Raw genomic sequence first — 23,963 nt, forward strand, 5'->3', positions numbered from 1 at the left:
TTTGTATACCTTCTTCTGTGAATTGCCTGTTCAACTCTGCACCCCATTTTGTGAGTGGGGTATTTATCTTCTTATTGTTTAGACTTTTGAGTTCTTTGTAGATTCTAGATATTAGGCCTCTATCAGTTGGATAACCTGCAAATATTTTCTCCCATTCTGTGGGTATTCTATTGGCTTTGCTTATTATATGCTTGTCTGTAAAGAAACTCTTCAGCTTCATATGATCCCATTGGGTGAGTGACTGTTTAAGAACTTGAGCCACTGGGGTTTTGTTCAGGAAGTCTTTTTCCATCCCTATATCATGGAAAGTACTTCCTAAATTTTCTTCCAGTAGTGTTCGAGTTTCTGGTCTTATGTTGAGTTCTTTGATCCATTTGGATTTGAGTGTAGTGCATGGTGAAATGTGTGGATCAAGTTTTAGTTTCCTGCATGTGGTTATCCAGTTTGTCCAGCACCATTTGTTGAAGATGCTATCTTTTTTCCAGCCTATATTGTTTGGGCCTTTGTTGAATATCAAGTAGATATAGTTGGCATAGATTTTTAAGAGAGTAGTGCATACCAAAATTTAATAGCCTAACTTACTTTCATATGAATTAAATATACTTGCACATGGATAATCTACATTGCTGGCTAGACTAAGTTAGGTAACCGAGGAATATGCTTCAAACATACCAATGACCATTCCATTGTGCATTTTCATTTCAACATGAGTAACTCTGATGACTCAGGGAAATCACAATAAAAATTAATATAATCAACTGTTAAAAAATGTCTTCTTTTAAAGCAATACCTTCTTTGAAGTAAAATCAATATCCAACCAAGTATGGAAGTTCCAGCGATACCAGCTGATCATGACATTCCATGACAGGCCAGTCCTGCCACCGCCAATGATCATTTTAAGCCACATCTACATAATAGTTATGCGTCTCAGTGGTCGCTGCAGGAAAAAACGAGAAGGGGACCAGGAGGAACAGGATCGTGGCTTGAGTAAGTTCTGGACTCTTCATTTCTACTGTGGGCTATTTCAAAACAAGGGTCTACCTAGACACTTCCATAGAAAGAAAGTTTATGAAAATATGAAGTGTGTGAAAAACAACACTACTGAACTTTATAGACTGTTTCTTGTTTTCAGCTTATCTTGTTTTGTTCATATGTAAGTTATTAATATTGCTGATAGCCATCTAGTGGCAACCAGAAATTGAGCAAGTTCTCAAAATATCACTTCTATATGCATCCAATGCTCCTTTGAAGGTATTCATTTGCTATATCTAAAGAGGAAGCCAAAGAATGCTTGACTACTCCTGATCTAACATGCAAAAGGTTTTCCACAAAATATTATTTGCTCTCGCTTTCTCAACAAATACAAATGTTTTTTATAGTAAAAGGTGTGACCAATTGTGCTCCAAAAGAAAGATAAATAAGCCAGTGTTATTTTTCCTGTTTGTTGTTTTGTTTTTCTTTCTTTCTTCCTTCCATGTATCTTCCTTTTCTTTTTATTTTTTGCTCTCATCTTTTGTTTTATTTTGGCTAATTACCTTTTGGAGTGGTGAGGGCACTGCCTACTTGTGGTAGAGAAGCGAGTTTAATTAAAATCAGAATATGAAATCCTCAACGATGCAACTGTGGCATGTTCTTCACTTGGCCATCGCTCCTCTCTTTCCCCAGAGCTGTTCCTCAGTGATGAGGAGCTGAAGAGGCTGCATGAGTTCGAGGAGCAGTGCGTGCAGGAGCACTTCCAGGAGAAGGAGGATGAGCAGCAGTCGTCCAGTGATGAGCGCATCCGGGTCACTTGTGAGAGGTGTGTCTAGAGGGGTTGTGGGCCTCTGCACCCCTCCTGCACTATGCATGAGCAAAAGTTGATCCAAGTCTCCTTTAGACTTTTGGGGTAAGATCAAGTATAGTACCAAGCATTCACTCCTAATTCTCCTGTCTATCCAACCATGAACCCTCCCCCATCTCCCGAAAAGATAACATTTATTACAAATAGGACAGAAAATCCTGTAACAGTTCTTGAGCACCCTCACCACCTCAAGTGGGGTGTTACCACGAGTCCTGCATCAGTCGCTGGAAGCCATCTCTCTCCCTGCTCCTAGTGTCATTCTCTTGGCCAAGTATGGTGTCCTCAGGGACTGAGCTCCTCACCCTGCACAGCCTCTGTCTAATGCAGGGAAGCACCTTTCCCGTCACCCAGGGCAGGGGTAAAGACGCTGCTTCTGGTTTCCTATGAGAGTGAGACCTAGGGGGGAATGGGTAGGGAGTGGTATGCATCTCCATGAGGGTGGGAGCCTCTGGAATAGGGTAGATCTGTCTTTCAGACACATTAATGCCCTCAATACTCAGTAAAACAAGCATGATACTGTCTAAAATCATGCCACATGAATGAATGAATGTCATGGGTGTCTGGATTCACACATGGGTAAATGAAGGCAGGAGAAAAGAAGTTAATGTTTTAAAAACTTGATAGTATGCCTGTATCCTAAACTAGGAATGAGTAACTGGAAAATGGGTAGGCAAGAAGAATAAGCCTTCACCATGCACATTGTTTTGCATGTGTGGTATGTAAGTATGCATGTGTATTTATGTGTGTGGATACATGTGCATACATGTACACATGCATATGGAGGCCAGAGGACAACCCTGGATGTTATCCTCTCATATACTGGGGATTGAACTCGGGTCCTTGTGCTTGCAAGGCAAGCTCTTTACTAACTGAGCTATCTCCTCAGCTCCCTGCATTAAAAAATATTTTTACCTATTTATTTAAAACAGACAGAGAGAATAGGTGCACCAGGGCCTCTAGCCACTGCAAATGAGCTATGTGCCACATTGTGCATCTGGCTTATGGGGCTACTGGGGAATCAGACCTGGGTCCTTTGGCTTCACAGGCAAGTGCCTTAATGACTAAGCCATCTCTCCAATCTCTCCAGGCCCTCCCTGCATTTTTTTTGTGAAATCAGAAATTAAAAAAAATATTTATTTGCAAGCACAGAGAGAGACATAGGACGAACACTAGGGCATCCTATAAATGACCTCCAGATGCATGTGCCACTATCTAGCTTTAACAAAGGACTGGTGAATTAAACCCAGGCTGACAAGCTTTGCAAGCAAGCACCTTTAACTGCTGAGCCATCTCTCCAGCCCTGAAATCAGAATTTTTAAGATGCTTCAATGCTTAGTAAAAACAATTTAATAATAATCATTCCAAAGAGGTTAACTAACAATGTAAGTAGGATATGCAAGAGACATGCCTTGCGGGATTCTGGCTCATCCTTTTATCCCTGATAATTTCCTGATACAGATACCTGTGTATCTTGAGAAATACAAACATAAGACTTCAAAAAGAAACTTTGGTGAGCAATTACCAATTGGGAGCCAGAAATTACAACAGATTCAACTCCCACTCCTGTCCTTAGCTGACAGGAAAAGATATGCCCCTGACTGATGGCCACTGTCCCAGTTACTCTGTAATCCAACCATATCCAATCTGACAAATCCAGGGTTACTTTTGAACCTTAACAAGCACATTCTTAGTAACATTTTGAAAAGCTTGATAGTTTTAAAGTAACAAGCTTTTAAAACAAAATAATATCTTTATAAAAATAAAAATTCCACAATAGGACTGGAGGGATGGCTTACCAGTTAAGGCAATTGCCTGCAAAGCCAAAGGACCCTGGTTCAATTCCCCAGGACCCATGTTAGCCAGATGCACAAGGGGGTGCACACATCTGGAGTTCATTTGCAGTGGCTACCCATTCTTTCTCTCTCTCCCTCTTTCTCTGTCAAATAAATAAATAAAAGTAAAATATTTTTTAAAATTCTACAAAAGCCATAGCCATTAAACTTAGAGTTAATCATACCCAGTCATTTACAATGGAAATTGTGTTTTGTTTTGCTCATTTCTCCCCCCTCCCTTTCCCCTGGCATTGTTTGGATTTTTACCATTCTTGGACCAGTACTCCAAGAATGTGGTTATCGGGTTACTACCGTATTGCATTTTTCTCCAGGGGCTCTGTGCGCACGTAATAGGAATGAAAGTGTGCTGGGAAATAAAAACATGCTACTTCCTGTTTCCTTTGGCTGACTGGCCAAGAGTGAAGGGAACAAATTCCTTACCCTCCTCCCACTTCCCTTTGCTGACTCACAGGTGGATGCCTAGCCACTTAGAAGGAGCCTAGTTGGGAGAAAGCAGCTTGCCTCCCCTGTAACAAGTGGAGAGCAAGTGATTACTTTCCAAGGAAATGTTTCAGTATCTGGACATTTCTGTTCATTCTGCAACCTTTTTTATACATTGAGTTGGTGTACGTTCTGCACTTCATTTGCCACATGTTGACTTTCTGCCCTTCTCTCAGTACTGTCTCCCTCAGCATCATTACACGGCCTGGCTGAGCATGATCAGGCCTTGTCTCACCTCTGTGTTGCCAAATAGAGCCAGCCATTCTCATGGCCAGTTTTTTTTCCCCCTCCATGGTCACAGGATGTTGGTTCTTCAGTCAGTTCCCATCCCCCACTACCCATGCTGGGTACACTGAACATATCAAGTGGGAACCAAATCCATGGCTTCTCCTAATGCTTGGAAATGACATATAATATTTTAACAATTTGACCATTTATTTTGCTATAAATGTTGACATGTATTCCCTCATGAAGAAATTTGCAATATGATTTAGTGTATTTAGTGTTAGTTAACACAGCCCTGGGTTGCAGCAGAGAATTTAACCTAAAGCCACACCCAGCATGCCCACCTGGATGTCTCAGAGGCTCTGTACTCATAGTTCTCCTCCCAGACTTATAGATTCCTCCTCCTGGGTGCCAGGGTCTACAAATGGCATTACCAATCTGCTAACTCACTAAGACTGAAATTCATAGGGACTCCATGATCCTAATCTTTTACTTCCTCAAAACCTCTTATCCTTTCTACCACAGGGCTTTTGCATGAGCTGTTCCTTCTGACACGTCATCATCCTTCCCTATGAATCCATTGGATTTCCTTATGGCAAAGTTCTCTGACCTCCTAACACTTTAAATATTTTAATCTTAGAGCCTAAGGTCCATGAATGCAAGCATCATGGTGGTCCCAGAGCCTGCCTATCTCCACTGATTGGAAATAAGATTTTGAGTGAGTGAATGAATCCAAAATTTATCTCTCGCCATTTGAATCCTAATTCCTATCCCATTTTCAATCAGTTCCTTTGTGGTATATTGGAAAAGCAACTCTGCTCCCTCTGACTCCAGTCCTTTTGGCTTTGATGAGCCAAACTTATTAGCAGATTCTGACTCTCCCAAAACTTTCTGTGCAGGTAGAGTTTTGTTTTGTTTTTTTCAAATGTGTATGAACTGGGTACATGGCCTCCTCTTTTTTATATCTTCTACATCTATTTACATAAAATTTATGTCTGATATTTCAGAATAGACAATATATATAAACTATGCACTCTAGGAACAGTTGGCTTTATACTTAAGAAGCTATTGGTCTTAAACTATCCAAACCTTGAATAGAAGATTCTGATTCCCCCAAAATCTTTGGTGTTATGTTCAGTCTCACATTTCCAAGAGCAATTGGGTTGGAAAGAATTTTTTCCTTACAAAATTTGCCAAACAGGAAAAAATAGCCAACTGTCTAGCATGAGACAAGTCATCTCTATCATACCTGCCAGGGCCCAGGAAACATTACAGAGGAAGTGGTGACTTAACAAAAGAGTGCTGCTCTCGCTGCTAGCCTGACAAACTTCTGTAAGGAGATGGCAGTAGACAAAATTCATCAAAGCAGAAATTCAGAGGATGCAGAGAGCTTAACTCTAAAGGAGTTAAGCAAAAGCCAGAGAATAAGAGGAGGTGGAAAGATTGTAAGAGCCACAGGGTGGGAAGGAGTATCCTGAGGCATTGTCTCTCACCTCACAGAGACACATTGGTGCATTTATGACCCCACAGTGAATACCAACAAACCCAATGAGGGGTAGGGAGAGAGAATGTAAGAGTATAATCTGATGGGATTATGACCAAAATGAACAATGTTTATACTATAAATTTTATACTAATAATTAAAAATACATTGGTTCTAAAAACAGTATATGGACTGGAGAGATGGCTTAGTGTTAAGGCACTGACTTGCAAAACCTAATGGCCTGGGGTTTGATTCTTGAGTATCCACATAAAGCTAGATGCACAAAGTGGCACATGCATCTGGAGTTTGTTTGCAGCAGCTAGAAGCCCTGGTATCCTATTCTCTCTCACATGCCCACTGCTTGCAAATAAATAAAAATATATTTTTTAAAGTATATACTAGGCAGGAGAAATGGTTTTATGGTTAAGACACTTACCTACAAAGCTTAAGGACCTAGGATTTATTCCCCAGAACCCACAATTATAATTTTGTATCATCAAACTAAATGAGGTTCACAGTAAAAATAGAAATTCATAGAAAAATAGTGATTTTTTTGGCATGAGGAAAAACTTTATCAGAGAGTAAACTTCCTCTTCTCAAAAAATGAAAATTATGTTGTTTACTGTGTTTGCCTTTTCCCCTGGCTTCAAGGAAGTCTATTACAGAACTTACTGTTGAGTTGTAATAAATATATTAGTGTAGGCTTTTAGAATATGTGGTATATACTGTCTCTGCTTTACTTTTTTATATATTCTATTTCCATTTCCATTCTTTTTGCTTGTTTGTTTCTCAGACTTGCTTTCTTCCTGCCCTGGTCTGCCAAATGCACCAACCACTTTGCCCAACCCCATTGACATAAGTTTTATTTGTCATATATGTCAAAATTTACTGGATACAATTCAGTAGTTACCTATTTTATTAGTTTTAATTTGTTTATTTGCAAGGAGAGAGAGAGAGAGAATGGATGCATCAGGGTCCCCTGTCACCGCAGATGAACTACAAGTCCATGTGCCACTATATATCTGGGTTTATACGGATGCTAGGGAATCAAACCCAAGCAAGTTCCTTTACTCACTGAGCCATCACTCCAGCCCAGTAGTTACTTATTTGCAATGAAGCTAACCCTGTACCTAAAAATCTGTGGGTCATAAACTAGCCAAATCTGTACCAGCACATTGTAATGCCTCCAAACCTACTGGGTTAGGTGAGGGTTTTGTCAGATTTATGTATCTGGGCTCAAGTCTTAGATTTCTTCATGAAAAGTCAACAATCCATAGCTTTGAGATTTTATGTGCCATCTTTTCCCATGTGAACAGGGAGAGAAGGCACTGATAGTAGAGGCTATAAAAAGGAGACAAGACAACAACTAGAGAGGGAGATGAGAGACCTCAGATGTTGAGGTTATATAGAGAGGGAAGCTGCAATTCGTGGGTAAGGCATTGGGGTAAAGTCCAACAGAATACCTTCATCTCATAAATTAATAGGCATCAGGGCTGCTTGAAAGATGGGAAAAGGAATGAGATTAATTGTTGGAGCTTTATGTGCTCAGTGAATGATATTCTTGTCCCTCGCCTGACTTTGAGAACCAATTCAGAAACAGATGCAGACACCAGACAAACAGAAATTTTAAAATTAACTTTGTTAGTAATAGAGTTATACTGTAGGATGTGGTTCAGTTATTGCCAAATACACTCCCAGGATTAGACAAGCCAGTGTAGTTCCAGGCAACAGCAATCACCTCAGCCTCCCTCCTCATAGGCAGGGTCAGCACCCTCTAAGCTTCCCTAGGACTAAGACAAAATAAAAACTTTCCTTGCAGGCAGCTGACTTTCAAGGAAAGAAAATCATGCTAGATTTTCTCTGGACCCTGCCAGAGCAGCATTTCTTCTTAAGAATAAGTATACAGTTAGAGGGAAGACAGAAGCATTGCACTAATGAAAAACTGGGCACAATGGAAAAAAAAATAGCAATGATGAAAAAGTATACCATTGCCATTGTTGTTACAATCATGAATCCAGTAGATTCAAGTCACATGTGTTTACCATTAGAGAAAAATATAAACTAAAAAGGGAAATAGCCAAGGGATTGCTTGGCAGGAATAATGATGGTACAACAGTAATGACATTGTATTTGGCCATATCATATAGCTCCCATGACTTTCATTAGTGACACCCTGTAACTCAAATGCAAGTATGCATGGGGACAGGAGGCTGAAGAAGGGCTGTCTTCCCAGAACCAATCAGAGGGGACATTGCCAAGATGCTAGTATCTACAAGTAGCAGCAAAAATATCCTGTATTTCTCCCAGGCACCATTGATCCTTGCGAGGTCTGCAGCTCTAGTACTGACAGATGAAGGACCAGGGTTTGGCTCTATTGGGTTAGAAGTAAGGGAGGGAGGAAGAACCTAGAATATCAATTAGAGCTTTAGTCAGTGGCTATCCAGAGTCTGGCCTGAATAGAAAGAGGACAATTGTTAGAGAAGGTAGTGATTTAGAGGACTTGAATTCCAGAAACCCAGGAGATATGAGGAACAGCCTTTCGGTGATACATAAATGAGAAAGCACAGAGCTAGATTCCTTTTAGTAAGTACTCAGTGTGTTATTGATTGCAAACAATGTGAAAGCCAGGAGAATTAAGGCTTGAGTTTTGTTCCTTCATTATTAGTCTTCGTTCAGTTTCATGTGTAAAAACACTGCAAGTCAGCACAAGGTTTTATACTGGGTATTCCCCCTATAATTATTAAATTTAAAAGATAACCATATACTAGGAAGTAAATAGAAGTTAAAATAGCTGAATGTAAAATTTTGAGTGGATTAGACAACTTTATGATCTATGGACCGAGAATAAAATTATAGGGTAGGAATAGTCTTAGAAATCAAGTATAGAATACCATTAGGCCTTGAAGCATGGGTTTCTTTGGGAATGAACTGAACTTTACTAACATCATGTTTTTATGTGAACACTTAACTCTGTCATTAAGGCAATGTTCCCATGTAATTTATGAGATGCCTTGCAGGTAAAGGGTTCACATGAAACGATGTCTGCACATAAAACATGTTTTAATAGCTGGCTTAGTATAGAGCTCCAAATGTCTAAGTCCTTTCCTTAGGAAAGACAAGCGGGAGTTTTAGCATGAAAATGTGAACATGAAACTTAACATTTAATAGATGATGGGGTTGAGGAGATGGCTCAGTGGGTAACAGCTCTTGCCATGCAAGCATAACATGCTGAGTTCAATCCCCAGCACCCACATAAAAAGCCAGGTGTGGCCTTGCACACCTATAATCCCAGGCCTGAGCAGGGTGAGACAGAATTTCTAGGGCTTACTGGTCAGCCAGTCTTATCAAGAACAGTAGCTCCAGGTGTTCAGTGGCAAACTCTGTCCCAGGGAAACAAGGCAGAAGATCAATCAAAGAGGACTCCCAATGTTCTCCTCTGGCCTTCATCATGTGTATGAACACATGCACAAGCAACTGCACATACATAATAAATACATATGTCAAACACACCCCATCCCCCCACATACACAAGGTAAAAACTAATAGATGAGAGTCTATGCAAAGTCCAACAAAATTATGCCATGCACAAATCTTTTAGAAGTTACTACAAAACTAGGTACTAGGTTCCATATTGTTTTGTCTAGTATTTAAATGAAATGGAAAAGGTTATCTAAAATTCCTTTAATGAATAAATATGGTTTTGTTAAACTTCATGGTTAATAGCTATTACACTAAAAATCAAATGCCCAAATAATAGTAGATATACCAAGAGAAGATTTACAATGATACTTTATTCCACTGTCTTGTGTTTTGTTTAATATTTTATTTATTTAAGATAAAAAGAGACAGAGAAAGAAGCAAATAGAAAGAAAGAGAATAGTGCACCAGGGCTTTTAGCCACTGCAAATGAATTCCAGACATATGTGCCACCTTAACCAATCAGCCATCAATGCAGCCCCAACGCAGTCATGTCCTTTTGACACTTATAAAGCATTTACAGTTCATGAAGTATTTTCACATGCACAATTTCAATTATATATCACAGCACTACCATGCAAAACCAGTGCTATTATTTTTTATAAGAAACTCAAAGTGACAGAGGCTTAAGGAGACATTAAAGGAATAATTTCATCCCCAATTCAAATATGGCTGCATTTCAATGGGAATCCCAAAGTTAATGATAAACAGAACAGCATTGGGTTTCTTTGTTTGTTTTTTCCTCAAAAAACAACTAGACAAAGTCGGCCAACTTTTAATCTGATACTATTACATTGCATCTTCTTAATTTAAAAAAATAAGTGTATACACGCACACGAGCACCAGATTTTGAGACTGATTGAGGTATTAGTATGTATCCTTTTAACAGAAAAGGCCAAGTTCAATCTAGGCTAGTCTCTAAATCATACAGAGAGAAATCTGACAGTGATAGGATACAGAGTAATTTTTAATATTTTTATTGACAATTTCTATAATTATAGACAATAAACCATGATAATTCTCTCCCCCCCCCCTTAAGCCCTTCACAACTCCACTCTCCACATTATCCCCTCCTCCTCTCAATTAGTCTCTTTTTTGTTTTAATGTCATCAATTTTTCCTCCTATTATGAGGGTCTTGTGCCAGGTGCTGTGAGGTCATGCGTATCTAAGCCAATTTGTGTCTGGAAGACTGTAAGGAGTCTATCCTCCCTTTGGCTCTTACATTCTTTCTTCCACCTTTTCGGGAATGGACCCCAAGCCTTTGAAGGTGTGATGGAGATGTTTCAGTGCTGAGCACTCCTCTGTCACTTCTCAGCACTATGGTGCCTTGTGAATCATCCTGGAGGATCTGAAAAGAGGAGCTTCTCTAACTAAAAGTGAGAGTAGCTTTAATATATGGGTATGAACATTAAGAGAAATGCTTACTGGGCAGTCTAGGGAGCATAATATATACATTTAGCCAGACACCAGCAGGCGTTACACCCCTAGGGCTCATGACCTCTCCTGCCATAGGTTTTTAGTTATCAGGCATAGAATCCCTCCCACTGAGGGGGCCTTCAGTCCAATTAGTGAGCAGTTAGCTTCCCCCCTAACAGACATGCCACTATTGTACTTGTTGGCTCATTTGGCCTGGGTGGCCAAACTTAAAGCTTGCAGTGTCCACTGTTGTTTATCTCCACTGATGACTTCTCTCTCCCATGAAGCTGCATGCAGAATCACTTTTTTCAGCTTTCTGTCAGCTTGTCTACAGAGAGGAGGATTTCAGTTTAGCTGCAGCAGGATTTGTCAGTGATCTTGCAGCCCAGACATGTGTAGTCTTCAACAATAGGGTCTCACCATCTATCCCTGGTGGAAAAGCAAGAGCCTTAGCAATGGCCTGCAAGGAAACAGGACAATTATTAATCAAAGAACAAACTGATCAAGCAAATTAGTCACTGGTATTATCAATGGCTTTAGTAAGAGTATATACTAATCAGCTAAGGACACAACAGAAAGCATCATAATCAAGTGGCATTTGCAGTTCTATTAAAAGACAGAAGAACGATTCATAAGAGCCCAAACAATTGATACATTTCATTTGTGTATAGTTTCCTACCTTAGAAAAGAATGGAGAGGGTTATTGTTCTGCAGGAATTGTTCTGCAGCCCTGCCACTTGAAAAACCATGTGTTTGTTGTGTAGAAAAAAATGGCCACAATGCTTTTTACAAAAGTATTCTTTTTTAAAAAGATGTTTTATTAATTTATTTGTGTGTGTGTGTGTGTGTGTGTGTGTGTGCGAGAGAGGGGGGGGGGAGTACAGATGGTCCAGTGTATCTTGATGATGTAAACAAACTGCAGATGCATGCACCACTTTGTGCATCTGGATTTACGTGGGTACTGGGAAATTGAACCAAGGCCAGTGGCTTTGCAAATAAGTGCTTTTAACCACTGAGCTATTTCTCTAGCCCATGCAAAAGTATTCTTATATTAAGGCATTTTCGCTGCAATTGTGGAAGTAATGTGTGAAACAAACACCTAGAGAAGCTACTTCATGTGACATACAAGTAATCCACATGAAGAAGGAGTTACAGAATCCATGAACTCAAATATGAGCGAAATAGCAAAAAGTAGTTCTAGTATAAAATCAATGTCTCTCTCCTCTCTCTCTCTCTGTAATACCTTGCATACATTTTGTAACACTAAGGGACCCCCCCCCAAACAAAATAATGTCCATTTATGTGCTGGGTACTAGTCATCCTAGAAAAATGGTTATAAGTGGCTAAGTGACTGGAAATATATAAGTATATTTGTAAAAGAAATATTATTTGACAACTGACATGGTGGTGCATACCTTCAGTCTCAGCACTCGGGAGGCAGAGGTAGGAGGGTTGCTGTGAGTTTGAAGCCACCCTGAGACTATATAGTGAATTCCAGGTTAGCCTGGGCTAGAGCAAAACTCCACCTTGATAAACCAAAAAGAAAAAGAAAAAAAGAAAAGAAAAAGAAATGTTATTTGAAAACCAAATAATAAGCATCATAGTCAAGTTATCTAATTAAATAATACCTAAAGCCAGATAACAAGCTTGTTTTTACATGCAATTCTTCTGGCTCTTCTATAAACACTGGAAGTAGCTAGCTGGCAGTCCTAGGACAGTTTTTTCAAGCAGGGGTCATCAAATGCCATGGTATTTGTTTATGTTGATGATGAGGCTATGGTTGTTAGGGATGTTTAAGCAAATGGAGGAGTGAAGAAAGGATAAGCCAGGAAGAAAGACCAGAGGAAGGTTCTCAGGAGACCTGATTGTAGAGAAGTAACAGAAATCATCATAGCTGGAAGTTGTCTAGACAACTAGAAGAGAAGAAGACTTGAAGCTGAATTTACATTGCATTTGCATAATATGATAAAATGTAACATATAGAAAACAGTTACAACAAGAGTACAGGTTTCCCTTAGCATACTCTTTGGTACCAGTGAAATTTGATTTTTTTAAAAAAATATTTTGGGGGGGCTGGAGAGATGGCTTAGCGGTTGAGCGCTTGCCTGTAAAGCCTAAGGACCCCGGTTCGAGGCTCGGTTCCCCAGGTCCCACGTTAGCCAGATGCACAAGGGGGCCCACGTGTCTGGAGTTCGTTTGCAGAGGCTGGAAGCCCTGGCACGCCCATTCTCTCTCTCTCCCTCTGTCTTTCTCTCTGTGTCTGTCACTCTCAAATAAATTTTTAAAAAATTAAAAAAATAAAATAAAAAAATATTTTGGGCTAGAGAGATGGCTTAGTGGTTAAGGCACTTGCCTACAAAGCCAAAGAACCCAGGTTTGATTCCCCATGACCCACATTAGCCAGATGCGCATGCATCTGGAGTTCGTTTGCAGTGGCTAGAGGCCCTGGCGTGCCCCCCTCCCTCTTTCTCTGTCAACTAAATAAATAAAAATAAAATTAACAATTAAAAAACATTTTTATTTTATTTATTTTAGAGAAAGAGAAGAAGACGGGAGAGGGGAGGGGAGAGAATGGACACATCAGGGTCTCTAGCCCAGCAAACAAACCCCAGATGCATGGGCCACCTTGCACATCTGACTTACATGGGTTCTGGGGAATCTAACTTGGTCCTTTGGCTTTGCAGGCAAGCACCTTAACCACTAAGCCATCTCTCTAGCCTACACTTTGATTTTTACCTGAAGTAAAAACTGCTATTAGCTGGGTATGGTGGCACACACATTTAATTCCAACACTCAGGAGTCTGAGGAAGGAGGATCACTGTGAGGTCAGCTTGGGCTACAGTAAGACCCTACCTCAAAAAAAAAGGGGGGGCTGCTATTGCTTCTAAACAAGGAGCAGTATGATTGCATATCTGTGTTACCTTTTTGGATTAGAATGAAAAGACATTGGGGTCTGATGGTATACACTATAATTTGGGAAGACTGAGATAGGAAGATCAAGAGTGATAGGATAAAACCCTATTTCAAACAACAACAGCAAAAAAAAAAAACATGAATAAGGTATTGTAGGCAAAGGGACTACTCCTAACAAGCATCATTTCTGATTTATCATCATGGTCATATATCTTTTAATGTTAAATAAAATGATTCATGGGCCCCCATCTGTTTTGTCCAAGAGCCCCTTTTTCCTCTTCCTACTGTCCTGTCACTTTTGGTAGGCTAATAAAGAACAGAAACATCACCACCCTCAACCTCCTGAGTCTGGAGTTCATCACTTATGGCTTTCTAACAGACAATAACTGAAGTGAACCATTCACTACAAAAAAAAAATCAATGCATATTTGAGTAGGTGTAATAGTCAACAGGTTTGAAGATAAGCTTAATAATGAAGGTAAAATTTATGGTGTCTATGGAGACTTACTTCAGATCCAAAGAAACAAATAATTTGAAAGTAAAAGCATGGGAAAGATAACCCACACAAGAGCAACCAAGACAGAGTTGCAGTGGCTACACTAATTGTCAGACAAAATAGCCTCTAAGACAAATGCTGTTACAGAAACAAGCAAGGCCATTATATCGGATATAATGATGAAAAGGTCAATTGACCCAAGGGTCAAACAATTATCTATGTACCTGATGTCAAAACCTCATAATAGATGAAGCATAAACTGACAGAATTGAGGGGAAAAGTAGACAAATCTCAATAATGATCTTTCATTCGTGATAGCATTGGGCAGAACATCCTCAAAGAAACAGAAGATAGGAAAATCCCACAAGCCAATTTAACCTAACAAGCACCAACAGAACACCCCTCTCAACAATAGTGAAATGCACACTCCTTCTAAATACATATATAACATTTCAAATATAGGCCATGGGATGCTTAATATGGTCAACTTTATTGGATTTAAAATCACCTAGGAGAATACTTTTAGGCATATCTGTAGTTTCAGAGAAGTTTAACTGGGTGGTTCCATTCCAAGGGCTAGGGTCATAGAGTGAATAAAAAGAATAAATGGAAAATTAAAAAGGAAAAACAGCTCAGAAGCAACACCAAAATTCATATCCCTCTGTATCCTGTCTGTGAATGCAATGTGACCAGTTGCCTCCTATTCCTCTCACTACATGCAGCCAAGCCTGAGCTATTCAGCAAGACTTCATCTCAAAACAAACAATAAATAACTTAGAAAGCTAAGCAAATACTATGTTTGCTGACTAATCATATTTCACTATGAACTCTACCATAAAGGATAGGTGTTCTCAGTGTTGGTAATTCAGCATGTTAAGAGATTCCAAGTGCATCCTAGGTAGTCCAACATTCATCATGGGAAATGAAAACCACTCTGTGTGGATGTGGTGGTTTATGAAACATATTTTAAGTAACCATGAGAAGTCTCAAAACATAATGAGCAAAGAAGATAGTGCACTGTTTGTCCTTTTCATGAATCATCTCAGAAGTAAATGGACTTGAACTCAATTTTTTCTTCCACTTATGCTACAAAAATTCAGCCTGTGTAGTGGCTTGCATCCATGGTACCAGTAACTCGGCACAGCAAGATTAATACCAGCCTAGGCAACATAATGAGACCCAATCACAATAAGGAGGAAAAAGACAAAAGCAAACAACAACAACAACAACAAAAAAAAAAAGCCAAAGAGTACTAGAGAGATGGTTCAGCAGTTAAGGCACTTTCCTGCAAAGCATGACAACCCAGGTTTAATTCCCCAGTACCCATGTAAAGCCAGATGCACAAAGTGGCACATGCATCTGAAGTTCATTTGTAGTGGCAAGGGGCTCTGGTACAACCATTCCCACTCTCCCTCTCAAAGAAATAAGGACATATATATATATACACACACATATATATTGGTTTTTCGAGGTAGGGTCTCACTCTAGCCTAGGCTGACCTGGAATTCACTATGGAGTCTCAGGGTGGCTTCGAACTCATGGCAATCCTCCTACCTCTGCCTCCAGAGTGCTGGGATTAAAGGCGTGCGCCACCACACTCGGCTAATAAAGATATTTTTAAAACTAAATAAACAAACAAAAAACAACCACACCTTAATACAGCCTCCCTTGATTTGGCACAGTTATCCAAAATCTGCCTGTGTGGTAGCTTTTGACAAGTTTGAAGCAAGCATCTGACAGTTTTTCTTATATTTTGAAACATTATATCTCCCACAGCTTCAAGAAGACAGTAGCCTAAGAGATGGGCAATTTGAGAAACCAAAAGGGAATCCCTCCTTCCCAAATGCTGGTTCCTGATTCAGTGCAGGCAGAGAAAGAGTTAGGGAGGTGAACCTAGAGAGTATAAAGAAGAGAACTCAATGGCGTTATGGGTTCTTTTTATGTATGAGTAGCTGGAAATGTTATCTGAATTAGGTAATAAGGAGAGTAGAGGCAGAAAATTATAAAAGATGTGAGAGGAAAAATACTTATCTATTTTAGCAGCTTATTTATGGTTAAAAGTTAGTGCAGCCACATTATCTTTTATTGATTCATTTATTAAAAATTTCAAGTCTAGCTGGGCATGGTGATACATGCCTCTAATCACAGCACTGGGGAGGCAGAGGTAGGAGGATTACTGTGAGTTCAAGACCAGCCTGAGACTATATAGTAATTTCCAGGTCAGCCTGGGCTAGAGCAAAACCGTACCTCTGAAAAAAAAAGAAAAGATTTCAAATCTGACTGTTACAGAGAAAATATGGTTATACCATTATTTATTTTTGAGAGAGAGAGGGAGGGAGAATGGGCACGCCAGGGCCTTCAGCTGCTGGGAATGAACTCCAGACACATCCCTTGTGTGCATGTGCAACATTGCGTGCTTGTGTTATTACATGTCTGCCTACATGGGACCTGGATATCCAAACATGAGCTCTTAGTCTTCTCAGGCAACTGCCTTAACCGCTAAGCCATCTCACCAGCCCCAATATGGTTTTAATACAAAAAGAATCATGAAAGGTAAGAGATTTGACAGGAACAAGGAGTCATTAGATTTGAGAGCTCTAAGTCTTAGTGGAAAATAATGGAAAACTTCCAGTAAGTTCTTCTGTGGATCCCCAGAAGGCAAGAATAGAGAGAATCCTCAGAACCTATATTGTCTGTGATAGACAGAGAGACTTTAAAGATGGAAGCTAGGACTTCTCACCCATGCTGAATTTGGGTCCTCCTTGGTGGCAAGCTTCCAGGAAGCCAGACCTTTCCTGCTCAAATGGTGTGGTTTCCTAAGGGGCATATAAATAGTTCTCTCCCCAAGAAAAGTGTTAAGAATAGAAGACAGAACTCCACCATGCATCAGAGTGCAGCTGTTAGTGTGGGCAACAGAAGACTGGAATTAGCAAAAAGCAACTGTGGAAAAATGCCAGGCAAGGTTGCTAGAGAAGTGGTTGTATGTGATACACAGGGGTTGGAGTCAGACACAGAGCAGAGACTACAATGCAAGGAAGAACAGCAAGCACTGTCCAGAAGATAAGAGAAGGAAATGGGCTGGGGAATGGTTCAATTGGTAATACATGCCAGGCAGGCAGGAGGACTTGAGCTCACTTCCACAGCTCTCATGCAAAGCCAGGTGTGTTGAAAGAGCTGGGAAAGCAGATCACCAGGATTCACTGGCTAGCTAGTCTAGCTGAATTAGTGATAGTGAGCTCCATGTTCAGTGAGACTCTGTCTCCAAAAGATGAAATGGAGAATTCAACGCATGTCCAAGGCTTGCGCATACACCTACACAATATGAACATGCATTTACAGATGGTCACATACCACATACACATGTAAGAAGGAAGAAAAAAGAAAGGAAAGAAAGAGGAAATGGCAGACCCTCAAATAGAAAAGTGAGTTGATAAGAATATGTAGTTCGGGCAGCAAAAGCCTTCTAGAAACAGACTGCAATGCAAGCCAAGTAATTACAGTTTTGCACACTTTCTTTCAAGAAATTTGGGAGAAAATCAAAGTGTAATGGCACAAATCAAGGCATTTACCATCACACAGAAAGGCACCTGCCAGGACAAGCTAACACATTGCCCAGCAGGGAACCAAGACTCCCACACCTATCCCTGGAACAAATTCAACTTTTAAATGGCAACCCAAAATTCTGAGCATACCACAATACCTCTTAGAGTGAAATTTCATGAATTTATTAAAAGAATACATACTGTACCTATTGAAATATCAAACCAGGTCTGTTCCAGCAGATTTTGTCCAAGCAACATAATAGTTTCATAAGCTCGTGAGGGCCTGATTACCTATGAGCCTGAAAATTTATCTAACATTCAGACAACTGCAATTTACTAATTTTTCTTAGGTAACTTCATTAAGAGAATATTATTAAATATAAAAAAATTTGCCGGGCGTGGTGGCGCACGCCTTTAATACCAGCACTTGGGAGGCAGAGGTAGGAGGATCGCCATGAGTTCGAGGCCACCCTGAGACTCCATAGTGAATTCCAGGTCAGCCTGGGCTAGAGTGAGACCCTACCTTGAAAAAGAAAAAAAAAAAAAATTTAAAGTTACTGCTTGTCTTAGGATAATTAAGTGGCCCATTTCCCCTCAAGTAAATCATCTGATGATATGAACCTAATTACTAACAATCTATTTTCTGAATCCCATGAACTTCCAATAAGGATTTTATTTATTTTGTCAGAACCATTTACTGTTGATGGCCATAGTTAAAACTCAGAAGACTCACTCCTAATGCATGTGACCTTCCACACCTGAGGGGTGTCTGCATCTATGGACTCAACAACCTATGGCTGTAAATATGTCTTAAAATTCCCTGAATATTGAGCATGTACAGACTTTTCCTTCATTATTGCCTGAATACCCGAGAGCAAATAATTATATGACACTTATAGTAGGCATTATTTATCATCTAGAGATGATTTAAATTCAATACATGGGAAGACTGTGTGGGGCCTATGCAAATAATATATGAGACTTGAGCATCCAATGGATTCTGATATCCATGAGGGTCCTGGATCACTCTCTGGCAAGGTTGTACTATGTCTGTATTAGTAACCTTTCTCATTCTGACCAAATAAATATCCTAGGAAAAGTAACTTAAAGGAGGAGTGGTTTACTTGGTTCACAGTTTGTAGTACAGTCCATCAAGATGGGGAAGGCATGGCAGCAGGAATGGCATGATGCTGTGGTGATGAGAGTTTGCTCAGATCCCTGGAAATCAGGAAGCAGAAAAAGGGTGGGGCCCACATAGCGCCATTAGTGTAACCATATAATGACTTTCTCTTCTTCCCTTTTTATCTAGTTGAGGTGATGCAGCCCACATCCAGGGCAGGCCATCCCACTCAGAGCTCTCTGGAATGCCCTATACAGGCACATTCAAAAGTGTGTCTCCCTATAGGCATTTCTAAATTCAATCTAGCTGACAATCAAAATTAACACCTCAGGCTGAGCGTGGTGGCACACACCTTTAATCCCAGCACTCGGGAGTCAGAGGTAGGAGGATCACCATGAATTTGAGGCCACCCTGAGAATATATAGTGAATTCCAGGTCAGCCTGGCCCAGAGTGAGACCCTACCTCAAAAAAAAAAAAAATTAACCACCACAATTTCTTTCCTTTTTTTTTTTTTTTAAAGTAGAGTTTCACTCTAGTCCAGGCTGACCTGGAATTCACTATGTAGTCTCAGGGTGGCCTCAAACTCATGGTGATCCTCCTACCTCTGCCTCCCAAGTGCTGAGTGCTGGGACTAAAGGCATGCACCACAACCCCCAGCTCCCACATTACCTTTATTACTGGAGGTGGTGTGTGAGGCACCAGCTAAGAAACCAAATGTTGGAGCTGACTCTATGTGCCACATCCCACATCCATTGCTTATTAACTGCATACCCTTGGGCAAGTTGTTCTTTCAATGACTTAAAATGTTCTCTGTCAGATAGGAATGATAATAGTAGTGTTTACCTCTTAAAACTGTTATGTTTTAAATATGCCTAGAATAGCACCTGAGTAAGGACATACTCATGACTACATCAGGCACTTTGCAGAATGCCCAGTAAAGAGTAAGCACTATTGTTAGCTGTCATATCCTAGAATCCCTCACTGTAATTTCGGTAATTATATTAGGGGTAAGCAAAGTCCACAGAGAGGCCCAACAAGGTTCATGATCTCAAAAGCCCGAAACATCATACAGCAATAACATTATGGTTTTTTAAATATTTTATTTTCATTTATTTCTTTGAGAGCAAGAGACAGACAAAGAGGGAAAATGGGCACACCAGGGCCTCCAGCCACTGCAAATGAACTCCAGATGCATGCGCCACCTTGGGCATCTAGCTTACATGGGTCCTGGGGAATGGAGCCTAGAACCGGAGTCCTCAGACTCCACAGACAAGCGTTTAACCACCAAGCCATCTCTTTATTTTTAATATTCAACTCATCTCAACTTAATACATCCATCCCTTTCTGTTCACCAGAGTTGAAAATATGTCAATGAGGTTGGAAGAAATCAATGAAAGAGAAAACTTCATGAAAACTTCCCTACAGACTGTTGACCTGCGACTCTCCCAGCTGGAAGAACTCTCCAGCAGGATGGTGACGGCTCTGGAAAACCTGGCGGGGATCGACAGGTCCGACCTGATCCAGGCCCGGTCCCGCGCCTCCTCCGAATGCGAGGCCACCTACCTGCTCCGGCAGAGCAGCATCAACAGCTCGGACGGCTGCGGCATGTTCCGGTACCACTTCAACGGGGAGGAGCTGCTGTTCGAGGACCCCATGCTCTCCATGCCCCTGGGGACCGCGTTCCGCAAGAAGACGTGCTCGTTCCGGGTGAAGGAGGAGGAGGCGCGGTGGCACCCGGCCTCCCCGGGCCGCAGCCGCCTGGCGGTGGAGGACTCCCGGAGCCCCGCGGAGCCCAGGCCAGGCCCCGAGCCCGGGCCTCCCAGCCGAGACGAAGAAAGGCAGGACACGAAAAGAGAGGACGCTCGGTCCCCAGGCCTGAAGCCGGCAGATGCCGCGCACGGGCAGAACAAAGCGGACTTTGCGAGCACCCAGCTGACGGTGGAAAGGACGGAAATCGAGGGCACCGTGTCCTACCCGCGGCAAGAAGCCAAGCTCGCCCGCCATTACCCGGACGAAACGGCGAACGCCTACAAGACCATGAAGTCCAGAAGCTTTGTCTACTCCGAAGGAAGAAAGCTGGTCGGGGGGCTTAACAACTGGAACGCCGAGTACAGTTCGATCATGGACCAAGCGTGGAACTTCCAATCGGCCGAGTGGAAGTACCAAGTGCAGAAGATCACGCGCTCCCGCAGCACCGACATCCCCTGCATCGTGTCTGAAGCCGAGGTGCAAGCCGAGCGCAAGGATCAGTCCACAGACCTCGAAGACGAGGGCCTACGAGTTCCTGAGATCTCGCGTCTGTCCCTCGGCGTCGCGGACAGGACCGACCGGGAGAACTTGCTGTCGGTGAAACCACACCAGACTTTGGGATTCCCGTGTCTCAGGTCCAGAAGTTTACACGGCCATCCTCGGAATGTTAAACCCATCCCTGGCAAGCTAGACAAGCCCGCACATGCCAGCAGTGTAAGTAACTTAATAGTGGTGTCTGCAGTTACAACCGAGGAGCAAACGCTCAAGCAAGAGCAAACTTCCACAGAAACGGAATGCTAATCTGTCTTGTTCCTTTTTAAATACCAGAACCACACGCGGGTGACATCTTGGCCATCTACAACATCATCCCTTTCCGGAAATGCTTTCATTTAAAAACTGATGGAAACTTGGACTTAAATTGTAATGCCCTACACTTAATAAAGTGTAAAATACCACTGTATTTTGTTAGCATGTTTCAGTAAATCAATTTATTTTTACTTGTAGGATCAAATGCCAGGCTGAGCATGTAGCTCTGCTGGTAGTATGCTTGCCCGGCATGTATGTAGCTCGGGTTCAATTCTCAGCAGCACATAGATCAGGTGTGATGGTGCACACCTGTAATCTCAGCACTCAAGAGTGGAGGCAAGCGGATCGGGAGTTCAAGTGAACCTCTGCTACATATTGAATTCAAGGCCAGCCTGGCATATACAAGATCCTTTCTCAGAAAAAAGAAAAAGTAACACTGGCTAATACATTGGTCAATCAGTATACAAGACATCATGATCTCTTTGTCCCTGAAGGCCACCTAACAGAGGCCTTTAGGTACTTAAAAATAAACAAAGAAAGAAAAAGAGTTAAAAAGACAACAAACATGAACAGGGGAGGGAGGTGGGAGAAAAAAAACAAACTGCTCCAGATATTTTTATGGGGGTTTTGTTTGCTTTACGTTTTAATGCTTTATATTTTCAAAGTATACACCGAGAAAACAGTACACAATTATATCAACCATCACATCCTAAAACAGGGTGACTAAGATTTTGTGAATATGCAAAATTAAAGTACCCAGTATGCATTTTCTTATTGCTATAGTCCTCGATGGTAAAATCAAAGTTATCATACCTTTCTCTAGCCAATGATTTGTGTGACACTGTAGATAGAACCTAGAAGCTATATGGTCAAGAACCATGGAGAATGCTCAATGCTGACAACACAAGGTGTTAATGCTTCAACTGGAAGTTCAAACAGTCAAAGCCAAACAAAATAAAGAGTTGGATGCCTGATAAAGGAACTTTTATTTGGAAATGAACAAGACTGCAATCTGGGACACAAATGTTCAGGAGAGGGTAGACTCTAGTATACTCAGAACACAAAGGAAAGGTTGGAGATTTTATTAGGACAGAGACATCTGCACAAATTATTATGAAAGAAGGTTCATTGATATTTTCAGTGCTTGGAAGCTGGCAAGCACCTATTTCCAAGTAGAGGTAGTTTCTGTGTAGAGCTAGTTTTATGGTAATAGCTGCCACTTTGGTTAGTGCTAAGTAAAAATACTAAGCTAGGGCAGGTTGTTTCCTCAGATTGGTTCTGTGATCTAGCTCTTGGACCTTAAGGTCCTCCCCTTCTTTCTCATGGACCCTCTACTGCATTTTAGTGGGATGTGACAGAATTGACTGACCCCATTTTCTTCAGAGGGTAGTTAGCCCACCCACAAAATACCTAGTAGGAAGTCTCAGGAAATCTCAGGTACAAAGACAGAGATAGCCTCCTGCTTAGAGTCACTGACAGCTTTTACTGTGACCAAGGGTCTCCTGCTCAGAAAGGATCACTGGATAGCGTGGTACCCGATGATGGTGATAGGGTAGGAAGCAGCATGACAGACAGAAATGGGAGCTGCTGGTTGTAAAAAAAAAAAAAAAAAGAGAGAGAGAGAGAGAGAGAGAGAGAGCAAGATACACACTTCCTTTCTTTGAGGTAAAGACTATCACACTGCCATAAATCTTCCAAAGAGAAGGAGACATGGAGATACCAACAAAAGAGAGAGAGAGAAAAAAACATAGAGAAGGGGAAATGAGGGCTTGTTCCACAATCAGAGCTCACTTTGGCAATGCCAAAGGTGGTGATCAGGTATAATTATTCCTAAATATGATTTGACTCCTTTTTATTAAAGTAAAACTGGGGTTTCTAATAGATTAGAATCTCTAAACTAAGCCAATTAGGGCTAATCTATCACTACCTGGGTGGGGAATCTTTGAACTTTAACAAATAATGCTTATTAAATAAATAAAACTATTGTTTGTTTGCATATTGCTGCACTGAGACGTCTCATTCCTGCTACTGTGCATGATTAACACAGTGTTTCATAGGTTACACCTTATCAACCCTTTCCTTTTGGTTCCAAAGACTTTCAGCCTTTGCCAAGTCTTAGAAAGGAACAGATTTCTCAGAATAGCTGCTTAAGAATCTGTTGACAACTCAGTGGAGCTGGTCTTTACACAGGCTCCCTTAGCTAAGAGCTCTTCCTGCCTTGTCTCCAATATGAGACACATGTCCCATCCCCTTAAATCTTGCTCACATTTGGGGCACCTTCTCCCACCCAAGTATTAACCAGGTCCAAACCTGCTTAGCTTCCAAGATCAGCTGAACTTGGGTTGTTCAAGGTAGTATGGCCATAGACTAGGTTTGAGGCATCTATCTCTTATGAAGAAGGGGGCAGAAAGCAACAGCAATTTTAAAAAAATATTTTATTTGTTTGTTATTATTTATTTATTTATTTGCAAGGAGAGAGAGAATGGGTGTGCCAGGGCCCCTAGCCACTACAAACAAACTCCAGAGACATGCAACACTTTGTGAATCCACCTTTACGTAG

At 41.1% G+C, this 23,963-nt stretch overlaps 1 protein-coding gene across 2 annotated transcripts in view; it reads left to right on the forward strand.

Moving 5' to 3' along the window:
- Nucleotides 1-21,397, forward strand: part of Trpm1 (transient receptor potential cation channel subfamily M member 1) — a 144,453-nt gene extending 123,056 nt beyond the window's left edge. For both annotated transcript variants that reach the window (XM_004658133.2, XM_004658132.2), the window contains exons 25-27: nt 785-987; nt 1,666-1,798; nt 20,203-21,397. In XM_004658133.2, the coding sequence (XP_004658190.2) occupies nt 785-987; nt 1,666-1,798; nt 20,203-21,397 (1,531 nt within the window). The remainder of the gene's footprint in view (nt 1-784; nt 988-1,665; nt 1,799-20,202) is intronic.
- Nucleotides 21,398-23,963: the final 2,566 nt, after the last annotated feature.

Source organism: Jaculus jaculus, chromosome 3 (genome assembly GCF_020740685.1).
Source record: "Jaculus jaculus isolate mJacJac1 chromosome 3, mJacJac1.mat.Y.cur, whole genome shotgun sequence".
In the NCBI taxonomy this organism is placed as follows: Eukaryota; Metazoa; Chordata; class Mammalia; order Rodentia; family Dipodidae; genus Jaculus; species Jaculus jaculus.